The sequence below is a fragment of the Anabas testudineus genome, chromosome 9 (genome assembly GCF_900324465.2).
Source record: "Anabas testudineus chromosome 9, fAnaTes1.2, whole genome shotgun sequence".
In the NCBI taxonomy this organism is placed as follows: domain Eukaryota; kingdom Metazoa; phylum Chordata; class Actinopteri; order Anabantiformes; family Anabantidae; genus Anabas; species Anabas testudineus.
The window spans coordinates 19,814,801-19,839,687 of NC_046618.1; the positions used below are offsets into that span (position 1 = coordinate 19,814,801).

Here is a 24,887-nt window from a genome sequence, read left to right on the forward strand (position 1 = left end):
AGGCACCAGCTGGTTGTCCCTGGCACATGCACAACTCATTCTTAAACGCGCTCTGTCATTAAAAAAACTTCCTATGTTGAACTGACCTGCAGCATTTCACACACAACACACTGATGTCGTCCCGCTTTGCAAAAAGACACGACACACCTTCAGCTAAACCGGTTTCCCCTCGATGTCAGCTGAGTGCGACAGAGGGAGGTGTTTCCCCATCTCGGTTCCTCAAGATTTCCCCCTCCGTCCACAATAAACTTTCATTTTGGGAAGTCCAGTCGCACATGGGCAGTCGCTATCTGCTCCTGAGTTGACGCGCACTGTGTTGTGCCAAACGCGCGAAAAACGCAGAAGCGCACAGGTGGAGTTCAGTGGAACGAAGTCCTTTTTTATTTATTTGGGGTCATCTTCTGGAAGGAGACTACAGGGATTAAGTACAAGACAATGACAGAAAGCATCCTTTTCACGGCTGGTTGATGACACATTGTTTTACTGGTGGTTTGGTTTCTTTTTGCCCTCTGCTACGTTCACTCCACTCGCGACCCTCAAGGAACAAACACCTGGGATGGAAAAACATTGTCTGCCTCGTTTGGACCGTAGTAAAAACTCCCAAGAAAGAATGAAGTAACAGCTATGGAGCCGGACAATGCCCCGCACTCCAAACGCCAAGCCACTGGAGTCGGGGGGTGAGTGAAAACATTTTTAAAGCTGCACTTCTCTCTCTGTTTTTGTGTCTAATTGATATTTAATCCTAATTAAAAACTATCACCTGCATCTAATTAAGTGCCAGGTTAACGTGACAGTGATATTTTGTGTTTAGTTTAATTTGCTTAGATTAGTGAGAAGTTGCACAGAACTTTAAAGCTACTTATAATTTGGAACAGGTGGGATATTTTAATAGATGGCACATTTACTCGTGGAGAGGTTTTCTGCGCTCTTTACGCACTTCGCTGGACTCCACTGTAGCATGTTCTTTAAAAACTGTCTTTGTAGCTTGTATCAGAATGAGCTGCTACGATCTGGGACTGATTTTTAGGGGAGATGTATGAGAGGAGGAGGCAGCCTCCACTCTCCTCCTCCTCCTCCTTTGCTCTCCTCCCTGCTGTGCATCTCACTCAGCTGGTTGGCCGGCCGTCCCGGTGGGAGGGGAAATAAAAGTCAAAATGTTGCATCATATTACCCTGATGTACCCATGAGAGTTGGTTGTGAATGTCAGTTTTAATGTGAGGGCAGTGAGTGGGATTTATAGAGGAAGGAAAGCTTCAACCAGCAGCGGTTGACCAGTGGTTTTTTTTACCAGCTCTCTGGAAAACCACAAACGTTAAAGGTTTCCTGTGACTGCTTTCATTATGGCTCTGTCCACTGAGCCTGTGCCACTTGAAACATCACTTACTCAACAGCGGTCCGCTGCATACAGTACATCAAGACGATGAGCTCCAACAGTGCAAACCAACATTATCTCTGTGATAATGAGTTCACACCTCAGAGCTAAATAAGCTCTGCGCGTCAACGCTCCAGTCATTCGTCTTGGGATGTAAATGTCACTGAAAAATCAATGGTGGAAAGTTTACTGAGCATTGCCAGGTGTGAGGTGATAAATGTCACTGTTGTCGTCGTGAAAATTGAGCTGATCTGTTTCCAGTTGAGTGATTACACAGCCCTTTACGGGTGGAGAAAACTTTTTTTTTTTTCAGCCATATAGTGTGTTGCACAAGCTACTGTATGTGCAAGGTGGTTTGTCTCAGTTAGTGAGCAGGTCACATGTTGGATATAAAATGCTGCATTGATATATGAACTGTGTCTCATTCATCTAAACATTCCACTTGCACTCACCGAAGGTTAGAGTGATGCGCTGTGGTGTAGGTTTGTCAGAGGTGGTCCAGTGGGAGCACTCACGTACCTTTTACAATGCTAAGCAGGAGCTTATCTGGTCAGACAGGCACGGTAAGACAAAGCTTGTTGTCTTGAAACAGATGCTGGACTCTTCGAACAATGCAGAGCTGCAACAGAAGCAGCTGCTGCTGTCATTCATTCTGCGGCTGGTGGAAGTTCAGAGTTTAAATCAGTGTGTCAGGTTCATCCTCATGTTGCAGCTTAACTTGTACCATGTTCTGTAACTTCTAACTTAATGTTGTGGCCATTTAATAATCTCACATCAGTCCCATCTGCTTGGTCAAGCTTCAGAAATGCTAGGATTATTTTACTGCTCCTTATTTTAGGTCATTCTGACATCCAGACATTTAATGAATGAATACATCAAACAAAGGTTAGGTCTCTGGTTACTTTACCAAACATTAGTCAAACCATAATTGAGAAATGTAATCTGTGCCTCGACTGTCTGTTATAATATGTCCAACCTTTCTTCTTTGTGTGTAGGAGAGTTCTGATTCTTTGGACAATTCTCTGTTGCACCTGCTCTCTCAGGCTTACGCAAGCACAAGGTAAGTACGTGTACAGTGGGGATGGTTGCATGTTGTTGTTATATGAGATCAGAGAGATGAGAGATGGCACACTGCTGATATTAGCTGTTAATACAAAGGTGGTTAGGCTATAAGGTTGAGTCTTTAGGGTTAGAGGGTCAGCTTCATCTCTGTCAGTGATGCTGTTTGATCCATAAAGGCTAAAATCCCTGGTTCAGTCTGCATTCTTGTCCCTAGAAAGCAGATTGTTGGAGTTGGGCCACACTTTCCAGCCTTTATCCTGCGAAGTGGTTGTTGTTTGTCGAACACTTCAACTTAACAATAACTCATTAAAAGAAAAATTGTCTTTTACAGCATGGCGTCCTTTCCTTTGCAATTTAACTGAAATCACTAGACTCACTGTTTCTGTATCTATATATGAAACTGTGGGTCTGTTTTATAACACATCGAGGCATTTATTTTGCTGGAAAGGATCATAATTTAATTGGAAACGGTGAGATGAACTTCCAGCCTTTTCCAATCGGCAGTTCAGTCCTTATGCCTCTAAGCCTAAGCAGGCCTCATACCCCAGTCAAATGTCTTAACAAGGGTTTCCAAGGTGTTACACAATCCACCTTATTACTTCCCTGCTCACTTGAAGTGCACTCCTTCTTATGTTGACTCACTCTGCTCTGCCTTGATGTCTGTCTATGCCGGCAGCTTTCTCTCAAACAACTTAAAGACCCTCATGAGCGTGTTATCTGATTTTTGTGTCACTCAAAATCGTATTCAGTCGGAGCTCTTCAATTTCTTTATGCCTGATAATGAAAGCAATCAGAGATGACTGCTTCTGGATGGTTCTCTTTACAGTAAATCTGCCTTTTACCCACTGATATTTTCTTCCTATGGCGGCTGCTGAGTGACTACAGACTCATGTTTTTCATAGGCATTGTATGTTAACAGGCCACTCATTTGATCAGAAGCCTTAGAGCTTGATGAAGGTTGGCATAAAAAAATAAAGACGCACGTCCACGTTCACATGCATTGGAACCGTTTCACTGGAAGTTACAGATACAGATCTTTGGTAATATCTTCTGGCTGGTAGATGCAAGTATGAGGCCAGCAATTCACTCCACGTTTCTTGAGAAATGGTGCAATAATAGTTCTTAACAACCCCCCCTCCATTTTTCTGGAAAAGCAGGTTGTTATTGATCAAGTTAAATGTTAGGAAGTCATAGTCTTTTCTTAATGCAAGTGTTTTTTTTCCTGCATCAACACATTACTTGTTAAAGTTTGTAACTATTTTCTATTGTTTGCCTCCGTTTGAAGGTTCCTACAGTAAAGCATCTGCAGGAAGTCTGCATAGACATACACATAGTAGAAAGGCATTAATCTGTGCATGTGCCAGCTGTCTGAGGAAGCTGTTGTGTGCCATATTCATTCTTTAGTAGTGCTTGGTCTTCAGGGTGTGTTTTTTTTTTTTTTTTTCCCCAACTCATCAGGAGGCCACAAAAACCATAGGCGGTCTCCCTGCCTGCTTGGATTTAGGAAGAAGAAAGGGAAGGGTAGATCACAAATCACAAAATGAAATAACAACTCTACTCAAGTCATATTAATAATTCACAACAGCGCTCTATGACAAATTCAACAGAAGAAAGTATTTGGTTTTAGTTGTTTTTAAGCGAGCTGACCTCCCACTGCCTGCACACTTGGATTTCCCTCCTACTAACAAGTCTAGTGTCTGTATTTGTTTCTCCTCTGCTGAGCCGTAATTCACTATTGAGCAGTTTGGTTCAGTCTTGCCCACATTTGTTTTGTATTAGACCAGCGAAGGATGGATATTTGAGCTGTATATGTACGCTTTGGTGTACCAAAAGATTTAATATACTGTATTCGGAGTATGCTGATTGGCTGAGGACGATCAATTTTTCTTTATCTTCCAACCTTGCTGAACTAAACAAAAAGCCTTTGTTTGACATTACTGATGACTTTCACTGGTGCCTAACAATAGACAATAGTAAGATAATGGAACAGTTTCACTTTGTTTTGATGTTGGAACCAAAAACACATTTGACTTTCTAACATCACTGATTGTTGTGCTTGTGAAATTGATATTCAGACTTAAATAACCTTGGTGCTCTGGTTTCTGTGGTTCCCTGTGGGTGTCAGGGCCTCTGGGTTAGGTCTAGAGCTGACAGAGTGCATTATGTTTTGGATTTCATACTAGAGAATAACCGTGTCTAAAGGTATTCTTTCTATACGTGCTCGTGTACGTGTACTGTAATGGTTGGTCCACAGCTGGCAGATGATTTAAATGTCACAAATTGAAAAAACTAGTTGCTGAGGAATGTACATTTATTGTAAATAACACTCTGGAAATAAAGAGTGTCTCTTCCTATAGTGAAATGTGGATTTAATTACACTCTTACACAAAGGTGTGGATCCAATTAGGAGCAGCACCGTACAGTTTACACAACGCCGTAATGTGTAAAAATTACCCACATTTTCTTCCCGTGAGATGTAAGTAGCATTAAAACCAGCAGAAAACACTGCAATATGTTTTCATGAGCTCGGGCTCCTGTCAGAGCGATCATCTTTAAGCACCAGAGATGACTAGATAAAGTGGGAATATTTTCTTTGTCTGTACTAATGCACCTCCTAAAACTCCACCAGTGTCGTCTGCTGGGACCCGTTCAGCATTTCCCGAGATTGTCCTAATTAAGACTGATGTAATGATTACATCATTTGTGGCAACGGGTGTTGATGTGTGGTCCTTTCGGAAATTTTATGCAGCCTTTTAAATTGCTTTTGCCGCAGGATTTCCATTAGTCTAACTTTAAACTTGTGAACTCACAGCTTGGTATCACAACATATTAAATTAGCGCTTACATTACTGCGCTTTTTTTTTTTTGGTTTATGCATATGATTGCTCATCAGTGGGCGGTTGTTCCATGGTGTCTCACACAAATGAATATGGCATATTCTTTTAAAAGTTTTATTAAGTGCACGTATGAAGTGAAATGTGTAATGCAATTAGCTTCTTATTTCTCCTTTTTTAATTTTATGCCTTCAAAGCATTTTTTTAGGTGTGTTTTTTCTTTTCCTTCTTCGCAGATGTGGATGTTCTGCAGCAGCTTGGGCTTTCAGGGCGCAGGCCAGGTGGGTTGTCGCCTTCAGGTGCACGATCCATCCCTAATGGCATCATCCCCTTCAAGTCTGGGGTTATCCTTACCCCGAGGGCACGTATCCAGGTGCCTCTGCACACTGTCATCCCTGCCACCTACAGCACCACCAACCTGTCCCTGATCCTCAGCTTGTCTGTTCATCGCATCAACAGCGCTTTTCTTTTTGCCATTCTGTCTAAGAAAAGAAAAGTGCAGCTGGGAGTGCAGTTCTCACCTGGAAAGGTCCTGGTACATGCGGGACACAGGGGTTCTGTGAGTTTTGACTTTGATGTCCACGATGGCCAGTGGCACAGTCTTGCTTTGGACGTTCAAGGCCATCAGGTGTTCTTACACACGTCTTGTGGAAAGAAAAGCCTACATGCAAATTTGCATTCTAGAAAAGAGGAGGCCCTGGATCCAGAGGGCTTTTTCCTCCTGGGCAAATCGAACCCTCACTCAGTGGCGTTTGAAGGTGCCATCTGTCAGTTTGACATTTATCCCTCTGCTAAGGCAGCTCATAATTATTGCGATTACATTAAGAAACACTGCAGAGAAGCTGACACTTATCGGCCTGTGTTTCCACCTCTTCTACCTCTGTTTTTCACAGACCCAAATTTTACTGTCTCTCAGATAACTCCACTGTCATTGACAGAGCTTTCCAAAAAGGAGCAGAGCCCTACTTTGGCCTTGATTGAGGAAAACACCAAGACTACGTTTCTTATTCCAACTGACCACTCGCTGGTAAAGAACAAATCGTCTGTATATCAGACTATGAGGACTCCCAAACCTGATTCCGTGTTGATTTCTCCGCTGGTTCATTCTGGATTTGAAAGCCCGTTAAAGTTTCTGACTCCAACAGTTACTGCGTCTTTTTGGATCAGCACGACGCCAGCAAAACCAACTTCACACGCCAGAAAGAGCACAAAATCAAAAGATACTGACTCCCAGAAACCTTCACGGAGTGCCATGGATTTACCTGCTTCCACCAGAGCATCCGAGATGAAGTCAAACGCTCAGGCCACAGCTGCTTCCACACAGGGTTCCCCTCCCGTCACCTACTCTCGCCATGAAAAGCATTCGACTACGGTAGCTCCAAAAAAAACAGAGCCAAAAGTGACCAGTGTGCAGGATTTCAAACCCAACTCACTTATTCCAGTTACTCCAGCTGCAACAGATGACTTCCAAACATTTGAGCTGGAACCCACCCAGTTCTCACTGCTGGCTGGATCACCTGGACTAAAGGGAGAGCCAGGACCACCGGTGAGTGTCTCAGCTGTAAACAAGCACAACACAAACACATACACCTTTATTGCACCTTTGACGCACGATGAGCGCATTTTTGTGATGCAGTGCAGGACTGTGTGTTTATTTTATGTTTGTAGTACAGTGTGTTAGTTTATGAATGAATGTCATGAATTAACTGAATTCTAACAGATGCAGGTTTTACTTCTTGGCTGCTGTTTGTTTTTTTTATGCTTTGGGCCATTTCCTTATATAGCTTTTGATTGTAGTGACACACCATTTGACAGCTTGTTGTTTATGCATTGGTTTGGCTTTCTTTGATGTGTAGAATTGCTGCTGACGTGGATGCTGACGCGCATCTTGGCTGTGCACTTTTTTTTTTTTTTTTTTACATCTGGCAGTCACAAAGCATTGTATCTCCAAAACGTGTACTTATATGACAATAGAGTTTTTTTTGGATGGCTTCATTCCCTTGATTTTGACTTGCTGTAGTTGTTTTATTCATATATAGATGGTGCTTGTTAATGTTTTAGCAGCAGTAGCAGAAATAGTTAGGTTCATAGCTGGCCTTTGCTTGTTAGTATTTGAGTTGAGTGGCTGGCAGTGAGGTGTTGGATTCCTAGGGGAGTGAGTGCAACTGTTCAGAAAGGAAGCTTTCAAAGCAGGGTTAAAGGTAAAAAAAGGATAAAGCACTTGTCCACAATCGACCTCTTAGGCTAAATACTTCAATGATAATTCAATATATGCAATATGTGCTTTATTCCACTTATTTACTGCTTTAGTATTATGTTACTTTATCCACCACAGATTATCTAGTAGCTTTGCATGTTTTTAGTGAACAACGAGACACTGAAACAATATTTTGTTAAGTAGTGACACTTTGTGGAATAAGAGGGATCTTTTTAATTCAGAAGTTAATGTACTGGAAGTGTTTAAACTTGTCATTCTTCAGCCAGTGTTGACTATAGACTGTATACATTCATATTGGCCGTGTGGTCCCGTCATGCACTGTTTCTGTGTGGAACATAACATGGTTGCCCACATTTTCCATTGTGAATATGACTTCTTTGTCTTCTATAAGGTCTCATTTGACCAAGAGGATAGTTTAAGTAAAGCTTTGGTGGTGATGGGAAACCACAGGTTTGCATGCTCGTGGATCCACTCTGACTATTTATATACATATATGTAGCTGATTGTGATCGGTTAGTGTTGTGTGGTAAAGCTTATCTTCTTCTTATCTTTGTCTAAACAGATTTTTATTTAGTTTTATGAACTTTCGTAATGACTAAAGGAACGTAGTTGAGATTTGAACCCTGTTCACTGAAGCATTAATGGCCTATTTAAAAAGGCAGTTCAAACTGCTGAGGAGAGCAGGAAGAGAGGAAATTCAAAAAAGTCTACCACGACCATTAAAGACAGCACGTCAGCTCTGATAGATAACAGAAGAGCTCATGAATTCTTCAAGAAGCCAGAATGAAAACTGATGACTAAATCATGAAGCTTTCAGTGGAGACTTACAGCTCTGAGTGTTAGGTATATTATGATGCTTTTTATGAATCCGTCTGATAAATATCTCTATAAAAGTGCCGAATTATAAAACTGAAACTTTCGGGAATGCTCCCTGACTCTGCTTTTTAATGCCACAGCAATTCAGTCTTCATATTATCTTACAAAATACAGCTGGTACTACCTGTTAGTAAGGATCTGTTTTAACAAATACCCTTTGTAATTGTTGGGATAGGAAAAGTTGTGTTTATGCATCATTCTGCACACTGAAAAGACAGTTTTTGCAGAGGCACTACATTGAAAGTTGTGCACTTTTAGGACGCTGTACCCTGAGTTACTAATCTTGTTTATAGCTGACCACTAACAACACTGACAAAGTGTCTTAAAAGAGTTTTTTTACAGTTTTTTAAGTATGTATGTGCTTTCTTTCCACTTGAACAGTTATTTGTGACGCAGTAAATTATGTCAAGTCAAATAATGAACTAGAGTTTCATGTCATGAATAGTTAATGTTTATAAATTGTATAAATTAATTGCTTTGGCACCCACCCCAACAGCAACTGCCGCTCAAAGTGCTTATCATGTGTGGAAAGCCTGATGGCTGCAGTCGAAATAATGTAAATGTTGCTGAGAGCCTCTTGGCTTTTTACAATGTATGCTGGTTGAAGGAGTATAATTACAGCCATCAGGTCTGTCTGAATCGCACCAAAACTGTCTATACGTCTGACATTATTACAGTATCCCAGATTCAGCTGGACTGCCTCGAGTTGTTTTTATGTCCAATTTCCTTTTCCTCTTTATTTGAACGTCTAGAGTCATGGGAAAATAAGTAAAAATCTTAACATCTCAAGCAAACTCGGGTTTCTCAGATTGACCTCTCATTAGATTTGACCTTTCAGGGCTCTGCTTATCCCTGTATGAAATAGCTTTAAAGCTAGCTGATGCCCATAATTAATGTGATTGGCTGTGGCTCGAACCAGTGCCGACCTCCCTGCCAGTACAATGAGTCAGACTCACAGTCCATGTGCTGTAGTGGGTTTGGGCTGAAATAATATTGGCTGCAAAAGGACATGGCTGCTTTAGCCTCTAACAAGACATACTCATGCCTGCCAGCACCTCACTGACTTAGTGCTGTGCAACTTTCAGCTAACTTCCCTTAATGTATAGTAAGGGGAAAAACTGCTTGACATCTGTCTTGTGTGACTTCTGCATGATTTTCTCTGAGCACCTGACTCTTTCTTTTACTATGAAAGTTTGATTAAGGTTAACAGAATGGAACAGCTTTTATTTCATCCTTTGTATTCATGCAGTCGCTTCCACCCGTGGCACATTTTATCTTTTCCTTTTAGGGCCTTCAAGGACTTCCAGGGTTGCCAGGAAAGCCGGGGAAGAGGGGTCCACGTGTGAGTATCTCCCCACAGTTCCTTTTTTTCCATGAACAATTTTCAATTCCAATCCCCTTCACAGGTATTGTACTCCATCTTAATGATGCCTTAGTCATGCCTGACCTGTCTTATATTGAGCTCACACTATTAGCAATGCACTGATATGGAAGACCTTTGAGTAGTTTCATCAAGCACTCAGTGACATCTTTGGATTACAGAGCATTATTCAGCCAGACGTTAGTTTGCTTTGGCTCTGGATTCTGTTCTTGGCTGCTGCCAAGGTCCATTTGTAAAGCTGGAGAGCAAACAGCCATAAGCTACAAATCTGTAGGTTGGCAGTGTAAAATAAAATTGAAAACATACAGTAGGTGTTGGATGGATATTGAAAAATAAATAAAGTAAGCTGTGCAAGTATATGAATATACATCCAGAAGAAGTACTTTTGATACTGTACATAAACAGCAGGCGTACTTAGACTAGACATAAGTCCTATATTAACATTAATGAAAGCATGTAGTATATTGTGTATCCGTTGGTGACATGTCTGTGCACAGCTGTGAGCTCCTGATGGAATCAAATACAGTGAATGCAGATGTGAAATTTAAGCAGAGAGAAACACTGTCCCAGTTGCTACAGATACTTGTGTGTGTGTGGAGACACTGTCCTTATAACTTGGCATTACAACGCATACTAAAAGAGAATAAATAATTTAAAGCAGTGACAAAAAAGAAGCAATATTACTTTATGCTGCACTTTTGTAGAGCTTCTGCTGAAGTACCCCTGCAGAGCACTTGTGCTATCAAGAAGTGTGTGTGTGTGTGTGTGTATATGTTTGATTGAGCTACCTGCCGCAGCCCCAGAGACTGCGCCCTACGGTCAGGTCCCAGAGGGGTGGGTTGTGGGAACCCAATCTCTCTAAACAAGGAAGAATGAGGGCTTTGTCCCCATCTTATTAAAGGCATTTAAGACCCTCTCTGGAGCTCAGCAGCTCTATCCAGTAGTACACCAACCTCTATAGAGTTCATTCATCATCAAGCTGGTCACAGAAAAAAAACAAAAAAACTGAGAGGGCAGTTCAGGCTTTTACCGATTGTGTTCTTGAACCATCCTACTTTTCCTGGATAGCTCACGTGATTAGAAAGAAATACCTCACGGCAGCACACATGACCTACACAAAGTAAGTGGACTGTGTGCTGAGTAAAGCCGGTGCAAACATTTGGAATTAAAGCGATATTCTCTATAGAGAAGGATTTTATTGGCTTATCTTCTAAAGCATTGTTCATGCTGTCCCAGTATATGTTTTAACATGGTTTCACACATGGAAAGGTGTGACTACACACAGAATCACACACAAATCTTGTTAAAAGGCCTCAAGTTGACCTGAGTTATTTATTCTCAGCATATTCAGGTTTTGAGTTACTGTAATTTTTATGGAAAACAACTACTAATAGAGAACACGTGTCAAGAAATCTTTACAGCAGCTGGAATGACACAGTACCATTAGGGCTTCACCTCTCTGACAGTGAGGTGCCATGTCTGACTGAGCAGACAGTCTCGCCGCTGCTAACACTGAGACAACGTCCACGTTCCTCGACGCAGCCATAAGCACGGCAGTGCGCCGGAGCTCACCCTGCCCCGAAGGGAGGGCTCAAAAGTGGATCAAAGAGGGCTTTGTGCAGGGAAACCGACCTGCCAGTGAGAAGTCTGTCTGTGATGCTAGGTTTCTGTGAAATTGAAAACATTTGCATAATTGCTGAAGGAGTGGTTGACACTATATGACATGACATAATGTAAGCGGTGCAGAAAACTGCATAGATTTATGTATGTTGTAAGTTTTAGATGAACCACACGTGTGAGCATGAATGAGCAGTCTCTCAGAGGCCGGGGCAGTTTTTTTTTTTTTCTCATTGTTGGTTATGTGTTTTCCATTACTACTTGTACTTAAGCTAAGAGGGAGCACATTTAGAGAGTTGTGGAATTAAGTGGCAGGGGTTTATAAAATAATGGCAGCAACAGTCAGTTTGAATTGTTCCTGAGTATCGACTGTAAAACTGTGGGTAAACCTTCAACTTGACTTGAATATTTATATTAATGTAGATTAACTGTTACACATCAGTAATTTAACTAATACCCAGATAAAATATTTACGTTTGCCGCTCTCAGTATAAGGATGATCTACTGTGTCAATCACATACTGAGAGCAGCAGATTAGGTGCATTTTATGATCTCAGCTGCTGCAACGACTGTGTGTTTTACATAAACAAATAAAAGTGGTAATTGGATAATAAGTTAAGTAATTCATTAAGTAAAAATGCTCAGACAGATGCTGGTTAAAAACTTCAAATATGAGCACTTGAAGCATTTGAATTTTCTAAATTTACTTGATGGTTGTTGCTAATGAGACATAATATGATTAGCAGATGAATGTTTGCTGCAGCCCCAGTGGTACCAGTCATTATGTCCAATAGAGATGTGAATTCTCAACTACAGCTTTTTAATGAGCCTGCCTTGCACTACTGGATACAGTTGCTTGTAATAACACCAGATTTGTTCCTGTGATTATTTTCTCCCCGTGGATAAACAACAGTATTCACTCTTTAAAACTTAATATATAATATTTTTGTACTATACTTTAGAACTATTCACCTTTTGATTTGAGCTTTTTGATTTTTACGTTACTGCTGTGGCAAGAGTTGTTGGCAAATCATTTTTTACAGTTAAATGCTGACAAAGAGTTTCTTTTTTCTACCTCAGCTGGTTTTGTTCCAGACATAAAAGAAAGAGTCGTGGTTCTCTTTCCTCTTTCTGTTTAGTACCTATCTCTGTAATTTAGGCATCTCAACAGAACAAGCTTTTAGTCCTGACCCACATGTAAATAGTTTGGTCCATTGCTGTCCCCGTTATTTACTTGCCTCCCTGGATGAAGTGGTCCAAAATAACAATAAGCTCTTTATAGTCATACTTTATCGTATCTCTGCGACTTGCCATCAAATTCAGAATCAATTTCAAGATTCTTGTGATTATTATTAGAGCCTTGGGCGAGCACCTGCCTGAATTGGAGAACACCAGCAAGACCAGGCTCAACACAAAAGTCAAAATTGGTAACTCCTAAACTTTCAACCTGTCTTCCATTTGACTTATCATATATGGATATGGCAGCTTATTAAGTCTTTTAAGTCTTTATAAATAAAAAAAGTAGTATTTCAGATTTCTGTAATACACGTGATATTAAAGAATGATCAGAGTAAACAGTGTTTCCCTCTGTGCAGTTCACAGTAGTTATTAGCAGGTCTGTTCTGTGTTAACAGCCAGTAAAAACGGTACTAATCCATGTGTCAACCATGTAAAAGTCATTGGTCAACATTGTAAACCTGCTCACAGCTCTGGCATACAGGTGCCCTTCATCTGCAGTGTTCTCTCAAAGGTTTCTAGTCAGGAACTCTTTTCAATAATTAACTAAAGGGGATCTTCATTTCTTCTGCTCACCCATGTGAAGATGGATGGACAAAGTGACTCATTCTCCTCATTATTCTCTTCTCCATCGGGATAACGCCCGCCCACCTTGTCATCAGCACATTGCCTCCTCACCTTATGTGCTTCATAAGAATGCAATTTATTATATTCTGTCCTGACCCTCCCATCTCCTCCGCTCTTTGCTTCCTATCTGGGAGATGATGACTTCCATACGTTTTAATATCGAGCGAGTGAAGTGGGGGAATGCTCTGAATAGATGAGGAGAAGGAAATCTGTAGATGAGCTTCTGTTGAGTGTCTCCACATGTCTGATCTGGCCAGTTTGAGGAGGAGGGGAGCTGCCTGGGCTATTTGACTCCTCTCCACAGTCTCATAATATTGTGCAGATAAATAACAGAGATTTACTAGATCACCCAACTCTACACTTACACCTCTTGATCAACTCTGTCTGTTTGACTCCAGTTCGGGGGGGGGGGGTCTCTCCTTACAACCCATGGAAAAGTCAGAACGATTTTAAAAAATTATAAATAAATAAAAATAACGGGGTGAAGACACAGTAGCTTCCTGTTAGGGCCATCTGAACATGTTCCAGTTCTTTTAGTTTTTGGGGAAGATTTTCCATGCTCAGCATTTCAAGTGTGCAGTTGAACTTAAGACTCTTCACTCAGATGCCTCAGGAAGTTGTGGGTTTATTTTTCCAAACAATTCCTTTCTGCAGCTCGCTTGAATTTATAGTCCCTTCAACCAGGGGAAAAAGGAAAAAAGTTTTGTCTTCTTATCCTCTGCTCCCGTAAGTCGCCCCACCTGGATTGATTTCCCATAGATGGTCCCTTTTAATAAAACATTTGGCACAGATAGCTCAATGAATTACTGCTAAGCACGTTATATATCACAGCGACCTACAGTTTGTGGCACAAAGTGATTGAGGAATATAGTCTAATGGCCTTCATTGTTTGGCACCCCGGAAAGCAGTAGAGAAGCATAGGGATGAGGAAAATCGCATCCATATGTCATAATTTGGACAGGCAATAAGACAACCGAGGACACGCTGTCTCACTGAGCATCTATACACAAACACAGAAAGAACCTAGGGCACTGCTGACCCATTCCAGTGGGAAAGGTCTGCTTACATCTGTGAATAACATGCACACAGCACTAAGGCCCCTTTTTTCTGCAGATTGAATTTGGCTTGATTGATGACCCCAATGACCTCTGTTTTCCTTTCAGGGACCTCCTGGCCCACATGGAAACCCTGGTCATCCTGGACCACCTGGAGTGAAGGTATGTAATGCAATGAGGGTCACAATGAAACATGGAAGTGGGAGTGTGATGTTATGGTTCTGCATGAGTGGAGAATGTAGAGTAGCTGACATTTAGGTGTGAAGTATTTGTGTAAACAAATAAAAATGACAATTTAAAAAAAAGTTACATATAGAGGCAACACTACTGTCTATTTTAAGAAGAGCATTTAAACAGCAGTGTAAATATGAAGAACCAGGGCATCCTGTGGGTTTTCTTTGTTTGTGATCTTCAGTCTGCATATTTGAGGTCAGATCATCTTGTCTTCAAAGCGCAGTTTGTCTACTCTGTTGAAAAGCCATTTGTTTCCCCTCAGGAGAGAACAGCAATTTTAAGTCTTTCTGACTCACTAATTTGCAATTACTTGAACTCAGTCTGTATTCCAGCTGATTTGAATTGTCAAGAGAAAAGCTTAGCTCCGTAATATGTCAGCCTGATATCACAAAGGAGTGTGCGTGTTCGACTACACTGGAATAAAAATGGAAAATTGCTCATGTTTCAAGTCTGTAGGTAACACATTCATATGTACTGAATTTCAGCATTTTCCACACTTTTTTCAAACACTGGAAAAAACATAATTGATACCATGCGTTGGCCTGCTTAAACAAGGGAAAACCCATAACTCTTACAGTGCACTGTACATGTGTGTTAACTGGATTTTCACCAAACCTGACCAATTCTCAGTTTGAGTCATCTGCACACAAACCTCAAACAGCCGACTCTCTGGTCTGGCACAGTTCTCTGCACAAGAAAACACACACACACACAGGAAATGGCATGAAAACATAATGTGTATTAGCTGATTTTTGTTTTGCTTTATCTCACAGCAATGTGAAAATAAAATTAGACAAAACTACTGTAAAGACCCTTAATTATGAAATTAATGAAAGCATAGAATATGCATAATCAGTGGAAGGCACAAGAAAGTGAAAGAAAGTGAAAAGACTCAGTGTTTATGTTGGGATATTACTCTTGGCTGGATAAGCACTCCTGGCTCTTTTAAGAAATTTATCTGGACAAAATTCCCACTGTAGACTGGAAAATGTGTCTTACTCTGAGCAGAAACCGTGTCAAATAAAACAATATGTGTTTCCTTCTTGAAGCCATGCGCGTCTTTCCACCTATAAACTGTAAACACGATGTTGCCATTAGCATGAGGTTTTGGGGAAAAAACAGGCTCCCAAATGATTCATAATATAGTGTCAGAACATTTTCAGTCAGCTTATAACTGCTGTTATCGGCTTAAAACGCTAACAGGAAATCATCTACTGTATTCCTCCATGGAAAGCAATGATTACACTTGCTTAGATTACTGGGCAGGTCTTCCACTGGTGCAACTGGACCTATATCCAGTGCCCGAAAAAGGAGAAGAATGAGCACAGTCATTCCCCATCACTTCATGCTGGCTCGGTGTAAACACACGCTGCACATTTGTATAAATACAGTACAACTGCTAGACTCCTCAATACGCAGGATAAACTCATTAGTCTTTTCTAGTGTAAATCCATTGTAAGTGCTTCTCTGCACCTTGTTAAATGGAATAATGTGACAAAGCTGAAAATATGCAGTGAGCTCCTCTCAATTATTGTGAGAGAGGTGATGAAAGACGATGTTTTTTATTATTTATTTTTATGTTTTAGGGCCAAAAAGGAGATCCTGGACTGTCACTTGGTCAAGCCACAAAAGGACAAAAAGTAAGCATACAATCATTTTTTTATCCCTTAAAACTTAATTATTTGTAGGCACGGCCAAGTAAATATGCTGTATACTGAATATGAGCTATTGTGTCCTTTTAGGGAGAGCCTGGTGTGATGGGTTGCTCTGGAATGCCTGGCCAAAATGGACGAAAGGTAGAAAGTCAGTTTGTACTAACAACCCCAAACTGTGTGTGTGTGTATGTGTGTAAATCTACAAGGAAATAACTAATATCCTTAAGAGTGTACTGGCTCTGTTCCATATGTGTGAAAGTTCATATTGTAAGTGTGTTTGTCCTTTTCCCCTTCCCCAAAATGTTTTCAGGCGTTAATCAGACACAGAATGAATGAATGATGGCGTGAGGGGAGTTCTGTATTTTGAGGATGTGTAAATCAAATGGACAGTCTCGACTCTCTAAACTGCCTCTGAGAGGGGGAATCCGTGAAATCGCCATGTTTAAAGGCTCCAGCCAAACACTGATGTTTGAGCTCTTGTTTGGAAAGCAGCCTAGCATAATGCAGGCATCAAGGAGCACACCTGTGTTCCGGCTCCCCTGTGGGTTAAAACACTGAAAGTTTGAATATCTGGCCTGTTACATCATCTGCATCACAGGCCTAGAAAATGACGGAGGAAGCTGAAGAAAGCCGAGGTTTACAGGGTGAAGCTCATGTGTTAAATGCTTCCTCCAAACGCGGGTTATGTCATCCATTCTCTGGAGAGCAGTAGTTCTGAAAAGTAGGACAAGTTCTGAGTGTGGGTTTGTTCTTGATCTGGTCCTGCTCTGAATTCTTTGTACTTTAGTTGACTTCTTATAAGCCACTTTGCTGGACTATCCGGCAGGATCAGAGAGAGATAGTTAGCAGTGGAGCGTTTTCCCCATGACCTTGTGCATTTTTATCTTTGATCACATCCCAAAGTCTGTTATGCTCAGCATTCTTCATATACCTAATTTTGCAAGTCCAAAGCCTCCCTGCATGCACACAGCTCAGCACAGAAACTCTTACCTGCCAGTAAATCCAATCCAGACCCGATTGATTGGGCTGTAAATTGGAATATCATACAACACAGTACTTGTTATATGTTGAAGTGTCCTTGGGTAAGACACAGAACCCCAGATTGCCCCTATATCAGACACCTTGAATGACAGCTTAACATGAACCACAGCATCCGTCCGTTCATGTTAAATATAGTTTCATGATACTTTAAAAGAGAATTGTTAGTGGCATGCTATGTTGTTGCAACCATAATTCATGCAGTGTAACCTGAGGAATAATTGTGTTCTACTACTCAGAGGAGTATGTAGTTAAAGGTGATACAGGCAATAACTCTACGTGGGATCAGTTAAATGTTGGTTTTAGTCTGAGGATTTGTTGACAGTAGGGAAAATGTAACTTTAACCATTACTGGAAAGTTGCTGCTCTTACTGTAAAATCCTGATTCATTTGTCAGGTGGAACTAGAATAGCAATAAATCCTGCTCAAAACACAACCAGTGCACTTGAGAGGAGATGTTTTACACATTTGTACATTTGTCACTGCTAAAATCAACAGCACAAGTCTGGAGTGTTTGCCCATTATTTGTAACAGTGGCTGGTTCCAGACACAGCAGGCCTCACAAAATCTTCCACAATACCTCTGCCATCTATCAGTCACCTCCCAGAACTGGAGAGGACGACCACGTGCAGCTAATTTTCATGCCAAAAACGTCAGCAGCTTCATCTTGTTAGCAGGGGGAAAACCTTGGAAACAGCACTTAAGCAGCGCTGTGGGACATACACTCTTTACTGAAACTCAGATGTGTGGACTTGATTAAGACTTGTATGATTGTCAAGCAGAGGCCCCGCCTAGATTTAAATTTGATTGCAAGCTAGAGACCGTTTTCATCCTGGATAAAAATGACAATGAGAAGGAGAAACTCTTGTTAAGACAGTCACAGCTGAGTTACCTGACTGGTGCAGCAGCATCCGTTCAGAAAAACAAAGTCATAAAAACTTGTGGGGGAAAAAAAAAAATTGTCAAACAAGGCTTCTTTTAAATGACGCTTGACAGTTTATCATCTCATTGCTACTTTTGCAGTCTGCTGTCAGAATTACGCTGTGTATCAGTACAGCATAGGTCACAGTAAGGTTGGATTTAGATGCAAGAAGAATGCTAATTAGAGAGACTGTCAGACAGCATGAGAAAACCACTGTAAGCAAGTTTCTATCTCACTGAGACACACAAATCCACACACCCCTGTCCTCACTTGGGACACAATAGTATAAGTGCAATAATGCCTTGGCTGGAGCTCCAACAATCTATTATGCAATTGGACAGCGCTGACTGTGTAAAAAAACATCTGGTGTGCTCAAGGTTCCTCCATTCAACTCCAGCTGAAAGAGGGAAAACCTCCTCTCACCTTATGACTCATGGAACATGGAGTCATGGGGAAAGTGCTCATATTCTTCTGGCTGATTTATGGTTGTTGTGGAGTTTTGCTGGGTGTGGACCAGCATCGGCAGAGCTTAGGTAGGGGGGGGAGGTTGCACATTAACAGAGTCCAGGTAGGATTGAAGCTTGTATTGATCTGAAAGACACTTGCATCCCCACAAGTAACTGCTAACAGCTATACAAAGTATTAAAATGTGGTTTGTATCCAGCTAATAAAAGCAACATGATCAGTTTGGCTCTGGCTACAGTCACCAGTCACCTCATTGCTTGCAGATGTTCTTAACTTTTAGATTATTTTTTTTTGGTCATACTCTGGAAAAGGAAGCCAAAACTCCTTACAGTGCACTTTTGGATTTAAAATCCACTGAAATTCTGTCACAGTTCAAGTTTTGTTCTGTTTTCTGCTGTTATCCAGCCACCCAGTAAAACTGACCTGCCTAAGTTTTATGGACGGACCCTTTTCACTGAGTGCTCCGCTCCTGGCCCGCTGCCAGAGAAAACCCTTCTCACTGTGGGAAATGTGTAAAGATGTAATGGGAAGGTTGCCTAGGAGTCAGTCGTTGGTCTGCACTGTAAAATACGAAAGGAGCCATGTACGTGAGCATCCAGCCTAAACACTGGAGAGTATTACCAATCCTGGACCAGAGTGCCTTTTGCACAGCCAGCTCTGCTCATGGCAAACTGGAACGAGGCTTAGCCTGTTTAATACCTGTGCAGCCTTCAGTTTTTTCCTTCCTGCTCCTCGTCTGTGCATAATAACATTCCCATACCTTTATTTGCTTAGTGTGATATGTCCAAGAACGACGTGCAAGGTCTTCCAGGTAGAAAAAGTCATAGTTTTATAATAAAACAAAAAATTTATGGAAAGAACACAGTGTTTTTAAAGCAGGGGAGACGGCCCTCTTGCCGTTGCTGTTGCTGCTGCTGCTGCTGCACTTTGCCTGTTGGCTGCAGGGTTGATCTGTTGTGAGTTACACAAATTAAAGCTGTATGATCTTCATATAGAGGGAGAACTGATGGAAATTGTGGTTTTTGTGCCATGTTTGTGTCACAGTGGATTTAAAGAACTGTGAAGGCTGCCCAGGTTTTTTGAGTCCATGTATAATACACATGAACACACACTTTGGAGACAGGCTTCTTTCCTTTTTCTGTATTCAGCTGTATTGGACCTGCTGGGAGACTCAGACTTTATTTTTTATTTTGTGGCTTCGGTGCAGAAGATTTAATCCCAAAAATCCTGTCAGAGATTTCCAACTCGAGAGCACATGCTTCCGATAAAGACAGATAATCATGAGTTTGACAGAAGTGGAGTACAACAGAGTCTGACAGAATTACTGTGGCCACTGGACTGGCATCTGACTTCATTTTATCCCAAACCTGCAGAACATGTGACAGAAAACTTTGCAGTGTCTCTCTTTTTTTCTCTGCACCAATGTCTAAGCAAGTTTTAAGAGATCAACAAATTAGTTTTTTAAAATGTGTTACATACTTCTACAACAACTACAACAGGTTTAGCTTCCTCTAAGCTTCTCTGCCTGACCCAGCGACAGGCCGATCAGTATTCACTTACTAATAGTCTTTCTGCTAAACAATATTGAAACCCCTAAAACCTAATTTAAAATTCCAGTCAAGAATCTAAACTTCCCAAAAACAACAAACATGTCAGTGTCTATTTATGTGATATTCTAGCAGGATTAGTCCTTTTTTCTTTTGGTAATGTAAAGTAGTCTAAGTAGTTTTAAAAAAAGCACCAGGATAAGTTGGAAGGAACAATTCAGCATTCTGGAAAATCTGCTTACTGGGCAGGTCGGTGGGACCAGTAACTGCACTCTGGAGATATACAGCTCCAAGGCCGAGGATACCTGCAGAGGAGTACACAGCGAGGAGGAAGCACAACTGCAGGAGAGAGAAAAGACAAAGTAAATGACATGCAATGGTAGCATTTGAATTGATAGAGGAGAAGATAGGAGGGAAGAGAAGCTCAGTGTGCTTTATTTGTGTTTTAAACTCCTTTCTGGATTTTACACAATGCAGGAGATATACGATCTTTCTTTTTAATTCTAGTCAGGACTCTGGCTGCAGCATTTCAGATTACTTATGGCAATTGGTGCTTGTTTTTTTTAGTTGAGCAGAGCCAGGCTAAATGCTTTCCAGTAGTTCTGCATGGTGCATCTTGCCAAGAACAAATGTGCCCATTTCTTTTTTCACGCGGGAATAATCCAATCTTAATTGAATATCAGTTTAAAAAAGAGGGACCTCACAGTGTTGACATTTGCCCAATCCTGATAAAAATTCTTTAGTGAAGATGCGATCCAAGGCCTCAGTGAAGTAGCCTTTAAGGTTGAGCCCTGCTTTATATCAGCACTCCCCAGTGTCTCACAGCACATTTGCAGGAGAAGATTTTAATCCTCATGTACACACTGTGGCGGCAGGCTTGACACTGCTTTGTACGCCTCTCTTGATGGTGGTTTGTTTGTTTATAGTGATACATTTTTTTAATTTTTTTTATGCCTCAGTCTCTGGCTGCTTGTGGTTTATTTGTTCTACTGCTGACAGCTGGTGGCTAATGACTTCACACTTGAAGGGATAGACAAGTTCCTCCCTCAGAGATGGCTACATATGACTCCATCTACACTACTGTTGGCTGTGATTGGGAAAAGATTAATACATTTGGCAACCAGCTGGCATTCTCATTTGAGATCACAGGGTGACCATTAATTACCCTTCTGGTTTCCACTTGTTGCTGTCTAATAAGTTCACTGGTTTCATCAACGCAGGGTTGCTCTGAATTGTTTTGTCAGAGTGCAGTGGTGGAAGGGATTAGACAATTGCCACGCAGCTGTACTGCAACAATAAATCACATCTGCATTGTTTGTGCATAGAAATCATAAGGAAACTGTTATTTAGTGTTGCACTTTGAAGTAACTTTATCCCAACTTAAATATGATGTGCAGTTGTATTTTTGTTTATTTAAAGATGTGCTAAATTCTAACGTATGGTTTCTCTGTCTACAGGGTCAAAAAGGTCATCCTGGTCCTGCTGGTCTCCCAGGTGAACCTGTGAGTACTCTATCTTAGTGATAATGGCAACAGTATACGGTTCATGTGTTGGTACCCTCACCTGTGGGTCACTTTTTAGTGCCACTAACTTCTGGGCCATGCAGTTAAAAAACAAACCAACAGTGTCTGAGGTGATTTAACTTAACTGAAAACAAGTGAGATATTCTTTTCTGACACTCCTTCACTCTGTCCTTCGTCTTTGGGTCGTGTTATCATGCGGACTGAACCCAACGTATGCTGTTTATCTGCGTAATGACTGCAGTGCACGTTAGCTGGATGTCTGTGTGTGTTTACTCATTGAACAGAAGAGCTGAGAGTCTGCACAGACAGTTCCCATAAGACTCCAGCATGTCTTTCCATTTATAGTTACAAAACAGGAGAAAGGGTGGGAGAGAGAAAGTCTTAACACACACAGCAGTACGTTAAAAAAGAGGGTGAGAAGAAACATTAGGCATTAGTCGTTTGGGGAATCTTGGCAGGAAAACCGAGTGAGAGACTTCTGGCAAAGGTACAAGTGGGCTAAATAATTTGAACACCCATGTCATACCTCCTCCTCCTCCTCCTCCTCTTCTCTTCTCCCTCCTTCCTCAGTAAAATTCCTGTGTGCTGTCTGTGAGAAGAAACTGCTGTGTCACAACTTAATAAAAAAGAAAACTTTTCCTGTCTCCTCTGGTATTCTCTAGAGAAGATTAACTCTTGTCTTTGGAAAATGACTCTAACACAGCACATGGTTTAACAGGCAGATCTGTTTAACGCTGTTTTTATTGGTCTACGTAACATAAGGGCCTGTAACGGTTGTAAGTGCAGCCGATTTGGTTGTTTTCTAGTCCGAGGAAGATAACTGGCGACACCTTGTGCCAGAAAAACATTACTTCTTAGCTGTTACACTCTGGGTTGACAATTAAAATTGGTGGTATTTGTATAGGTGCCCTGTGGAAAACAAATTCTATAAACAAACTTCATATTTAATTTTAGCCTTTCAGACCAAGTGCACTGTGTCTACACCTGGAGCCTAACAAATAGTTTAAAGATGTTTTCCAACTCAAAGTATAGCATTTTTGACATCATATAGAAAGCTGCATAGATATCTCGTACATCTTGACAAAGACTAGCAGTCTTCATCTTCAGTCTTCATCTGTGCCTTTATACTGGCAGTTGCTTTGTATATTGATAAGGTGGTTTGCATGTCATGTCGCCCTTTGCTGTTTGCAGAAATATGCATAGCGTCACAGATACAGTCAGAAAAGTGACCTGCTTGTCAAAACCTCACTCCAAAGTGCCTAGTGAATAAGAAAAAATAATAATTATTGGTCAAATTGTTAAATATGTCATATGCTAGTTAAGCCACACCATCCTCAATTATCATGTCGGTACTTAAAATATAATTTCATGTGTATGCTTCTAAAACGATCAGCATGGAACATTATGATGTTTGTAGAGACAGCTGGTAGTACAGTACTGTTGTATTGGATTATACAGTTATATCTAATAAAGTGTATATACCTCTTTGGCCATTTTTGAACACAGAAACACAACTGTTGTCAATGTATAAATAAATGTGGTTGGCTTTAAAAATGCTGTGCAAGCAGCCTGTAATATCTTGCATGCCTTCACTAAACAATTCTGCTTTACTCTTCCCATACATGTTGAATTGAACATTCCTCTCTTGGGGGGTTGGGGCGGGTGCATGTGGTTTAAGTCTCGCCACAAACAAGAAACGACTCATAAGTTACAGTACTTACGTTGATGAGGATAAACATTAAGGCAAAACTGTGCTCACAGCCTTAACAGCGTGCGGCTCAACCGCATTATACTGCTACTTACTGTCAGATTAATTGAATGGTTAGAGTTGCAATGCCTGCAGTGGCGCCTTTCCTTAGGCAAGTCTCTATTGACTAAACAAAAGGTCTTTATTGAAAAGCTTAGAGATTTAAATTCTTCTATAGGACAAATTGAATGTTGTTTATTACTTCATAAATGCAGTTCATGGTCCACGCTTTCTAACCTTCAACACAATCTCTGTGTACGTAAAAGAAACCTTTTTGTCCTGATCAATGCTACTGCCTTCCTTCCATCCTTCCATCCATTTTATGTCTTTTAGGCTCTTGCCCTCCTCTAGTGCTAATTTCTGTTCCATTCTTCTCTCTACAGGGTGAAAGGGGTGATGATGGAAGCCCCGGGGCCAAAGGCTATCCTGGCAGGCAGGTGCAGTAAATCTAGAGTTGCGGTGCTGGTTGAGCAGGGCCACACTCACACGGACACAGAGGGGAAAGAAACACACACGTAAAGATAAAACAATAAATGGAGGCTAGATATCATCCCTATTAAACATGAACATTAATTCAATAATTTTAGAAAATGCAGGGAGAATTTTTAATACTTAACATTTCAGCTCTTAGATGAATTAAATGTCAGGATGGCAAATAAAACTGGAATTACGGTGTATGTCTTCTGTAGCTGGAAAATGACATTTAAAGAGATTGAATGCTGGAACTCTTAGCCATTGGCAACTCAGCGCCGGCCTCAAAAAACCTAATTTGGTAAATCCAAATAAAATCTTTGTAGCTGCTGAGTGAATGAAGCAGGGCCCCAGAAGGAGGGACAAATGGCTCCAAACCTGAAGCACCTATGGTGGAATTTCAAGGACTGGGGAAATAAAATATGGAAAGGTTATCCTAGCAAGCACTAACCCGGAGGAAGAAAAGGTAATAAAAGTGTGACTAATGCCACAGCTCCCCGGGTACAAATAAGCTTCCTCTGTCCTTCCATGCTGTGAGCATCATTCCTTGCCTACTTCTAGGAATAGTGTTTAACTTAAGAAGTAAAAAGCTGTTGAGCATTATGGCTTCTCTGCATTTAAAATCAGTTTCCTTAAACTATAAAAACAGCTGGACAACTGCTCGCTCTCCTGTGCTCCCTGAATGTTTATGATAACACAGAGTTCAGGCGCGGGTCTCTGTGCTTGCCTCAGCGCTGCAGCGCACTTACTATGTCAGAACGCTGATCCTCACATTGAGTGGTGTGGGGTGGATTAGGTTTTAGCACCCCCTACCATCTGTAGGCTGTGAATCACTGCGGCTGTAGGTTTATGTCAAGATTCCAGCACTTGGCTGTGGGGAGTTCTCCCGAGCTGAGAGCTGATCTTTGCAGTAGCAAGGGGTGGGAGGGTTTGCTGGCAGTGTCTCTCACAAATGGATGTATGTGCTGGTGAAGTATCACTGCAAATGTCATCCAAGGTGCTGATTA

At 41.2% G+C, this 24,887-nt stretch overlaps 1 protein-coding gene across 1 annotated transcript in view; it reads left to right on the forward strand.

The window, feature by feature from the left end:
- The first annotated feature begins 304 nt into the window (after positions 1 to 304).
- The window catches only part of col27a1b (collagen, type XXVII, alpha 1b), a 53,622-nt gene continuing 29,039 nt past the window's right edge, over positions 305 to 24,887 (forward strand). The window contains exons 1-9 of the mRNA XM_026344184.1: positions 305 to 677; positions 2,368 to 2,432; positions 5,505 to 6,814; positions 9,651 to 9,704; positions 14,387 to 14,440; positions 16,099 to 16,152; positions 16,255 to 16,308; positions 21,597 to 21,641; positions 23,793 to 23,846. Coding sequence (XP_026199969.1) covers positions 625 to 677; positions 2,368 to 2,432; positions 5,505 to 6,814; positions 9,651 to 9,704; positions 14,387 to 14,440; positions 16,099 to 16,152; positions 16,255 to 16,308; positions 21,597 to 21,641; positions 23,793 to 23,846 — 1,743 coding nt within the window. The 5' untranslated portion in view covers positions 305 to 624. The remainder of the gene's footprint in view (positions 678 to 2,367; positions 2,433 to 5,504; positions 6,815 to 9,650; positions 9,705 to 14,386; positions 14,441 to 16,098; positions 16,153 to 16,254; positions 16,309 to 21,596; positions 21,642 to 23,792; positions 23,847 to 24,887) is intronic.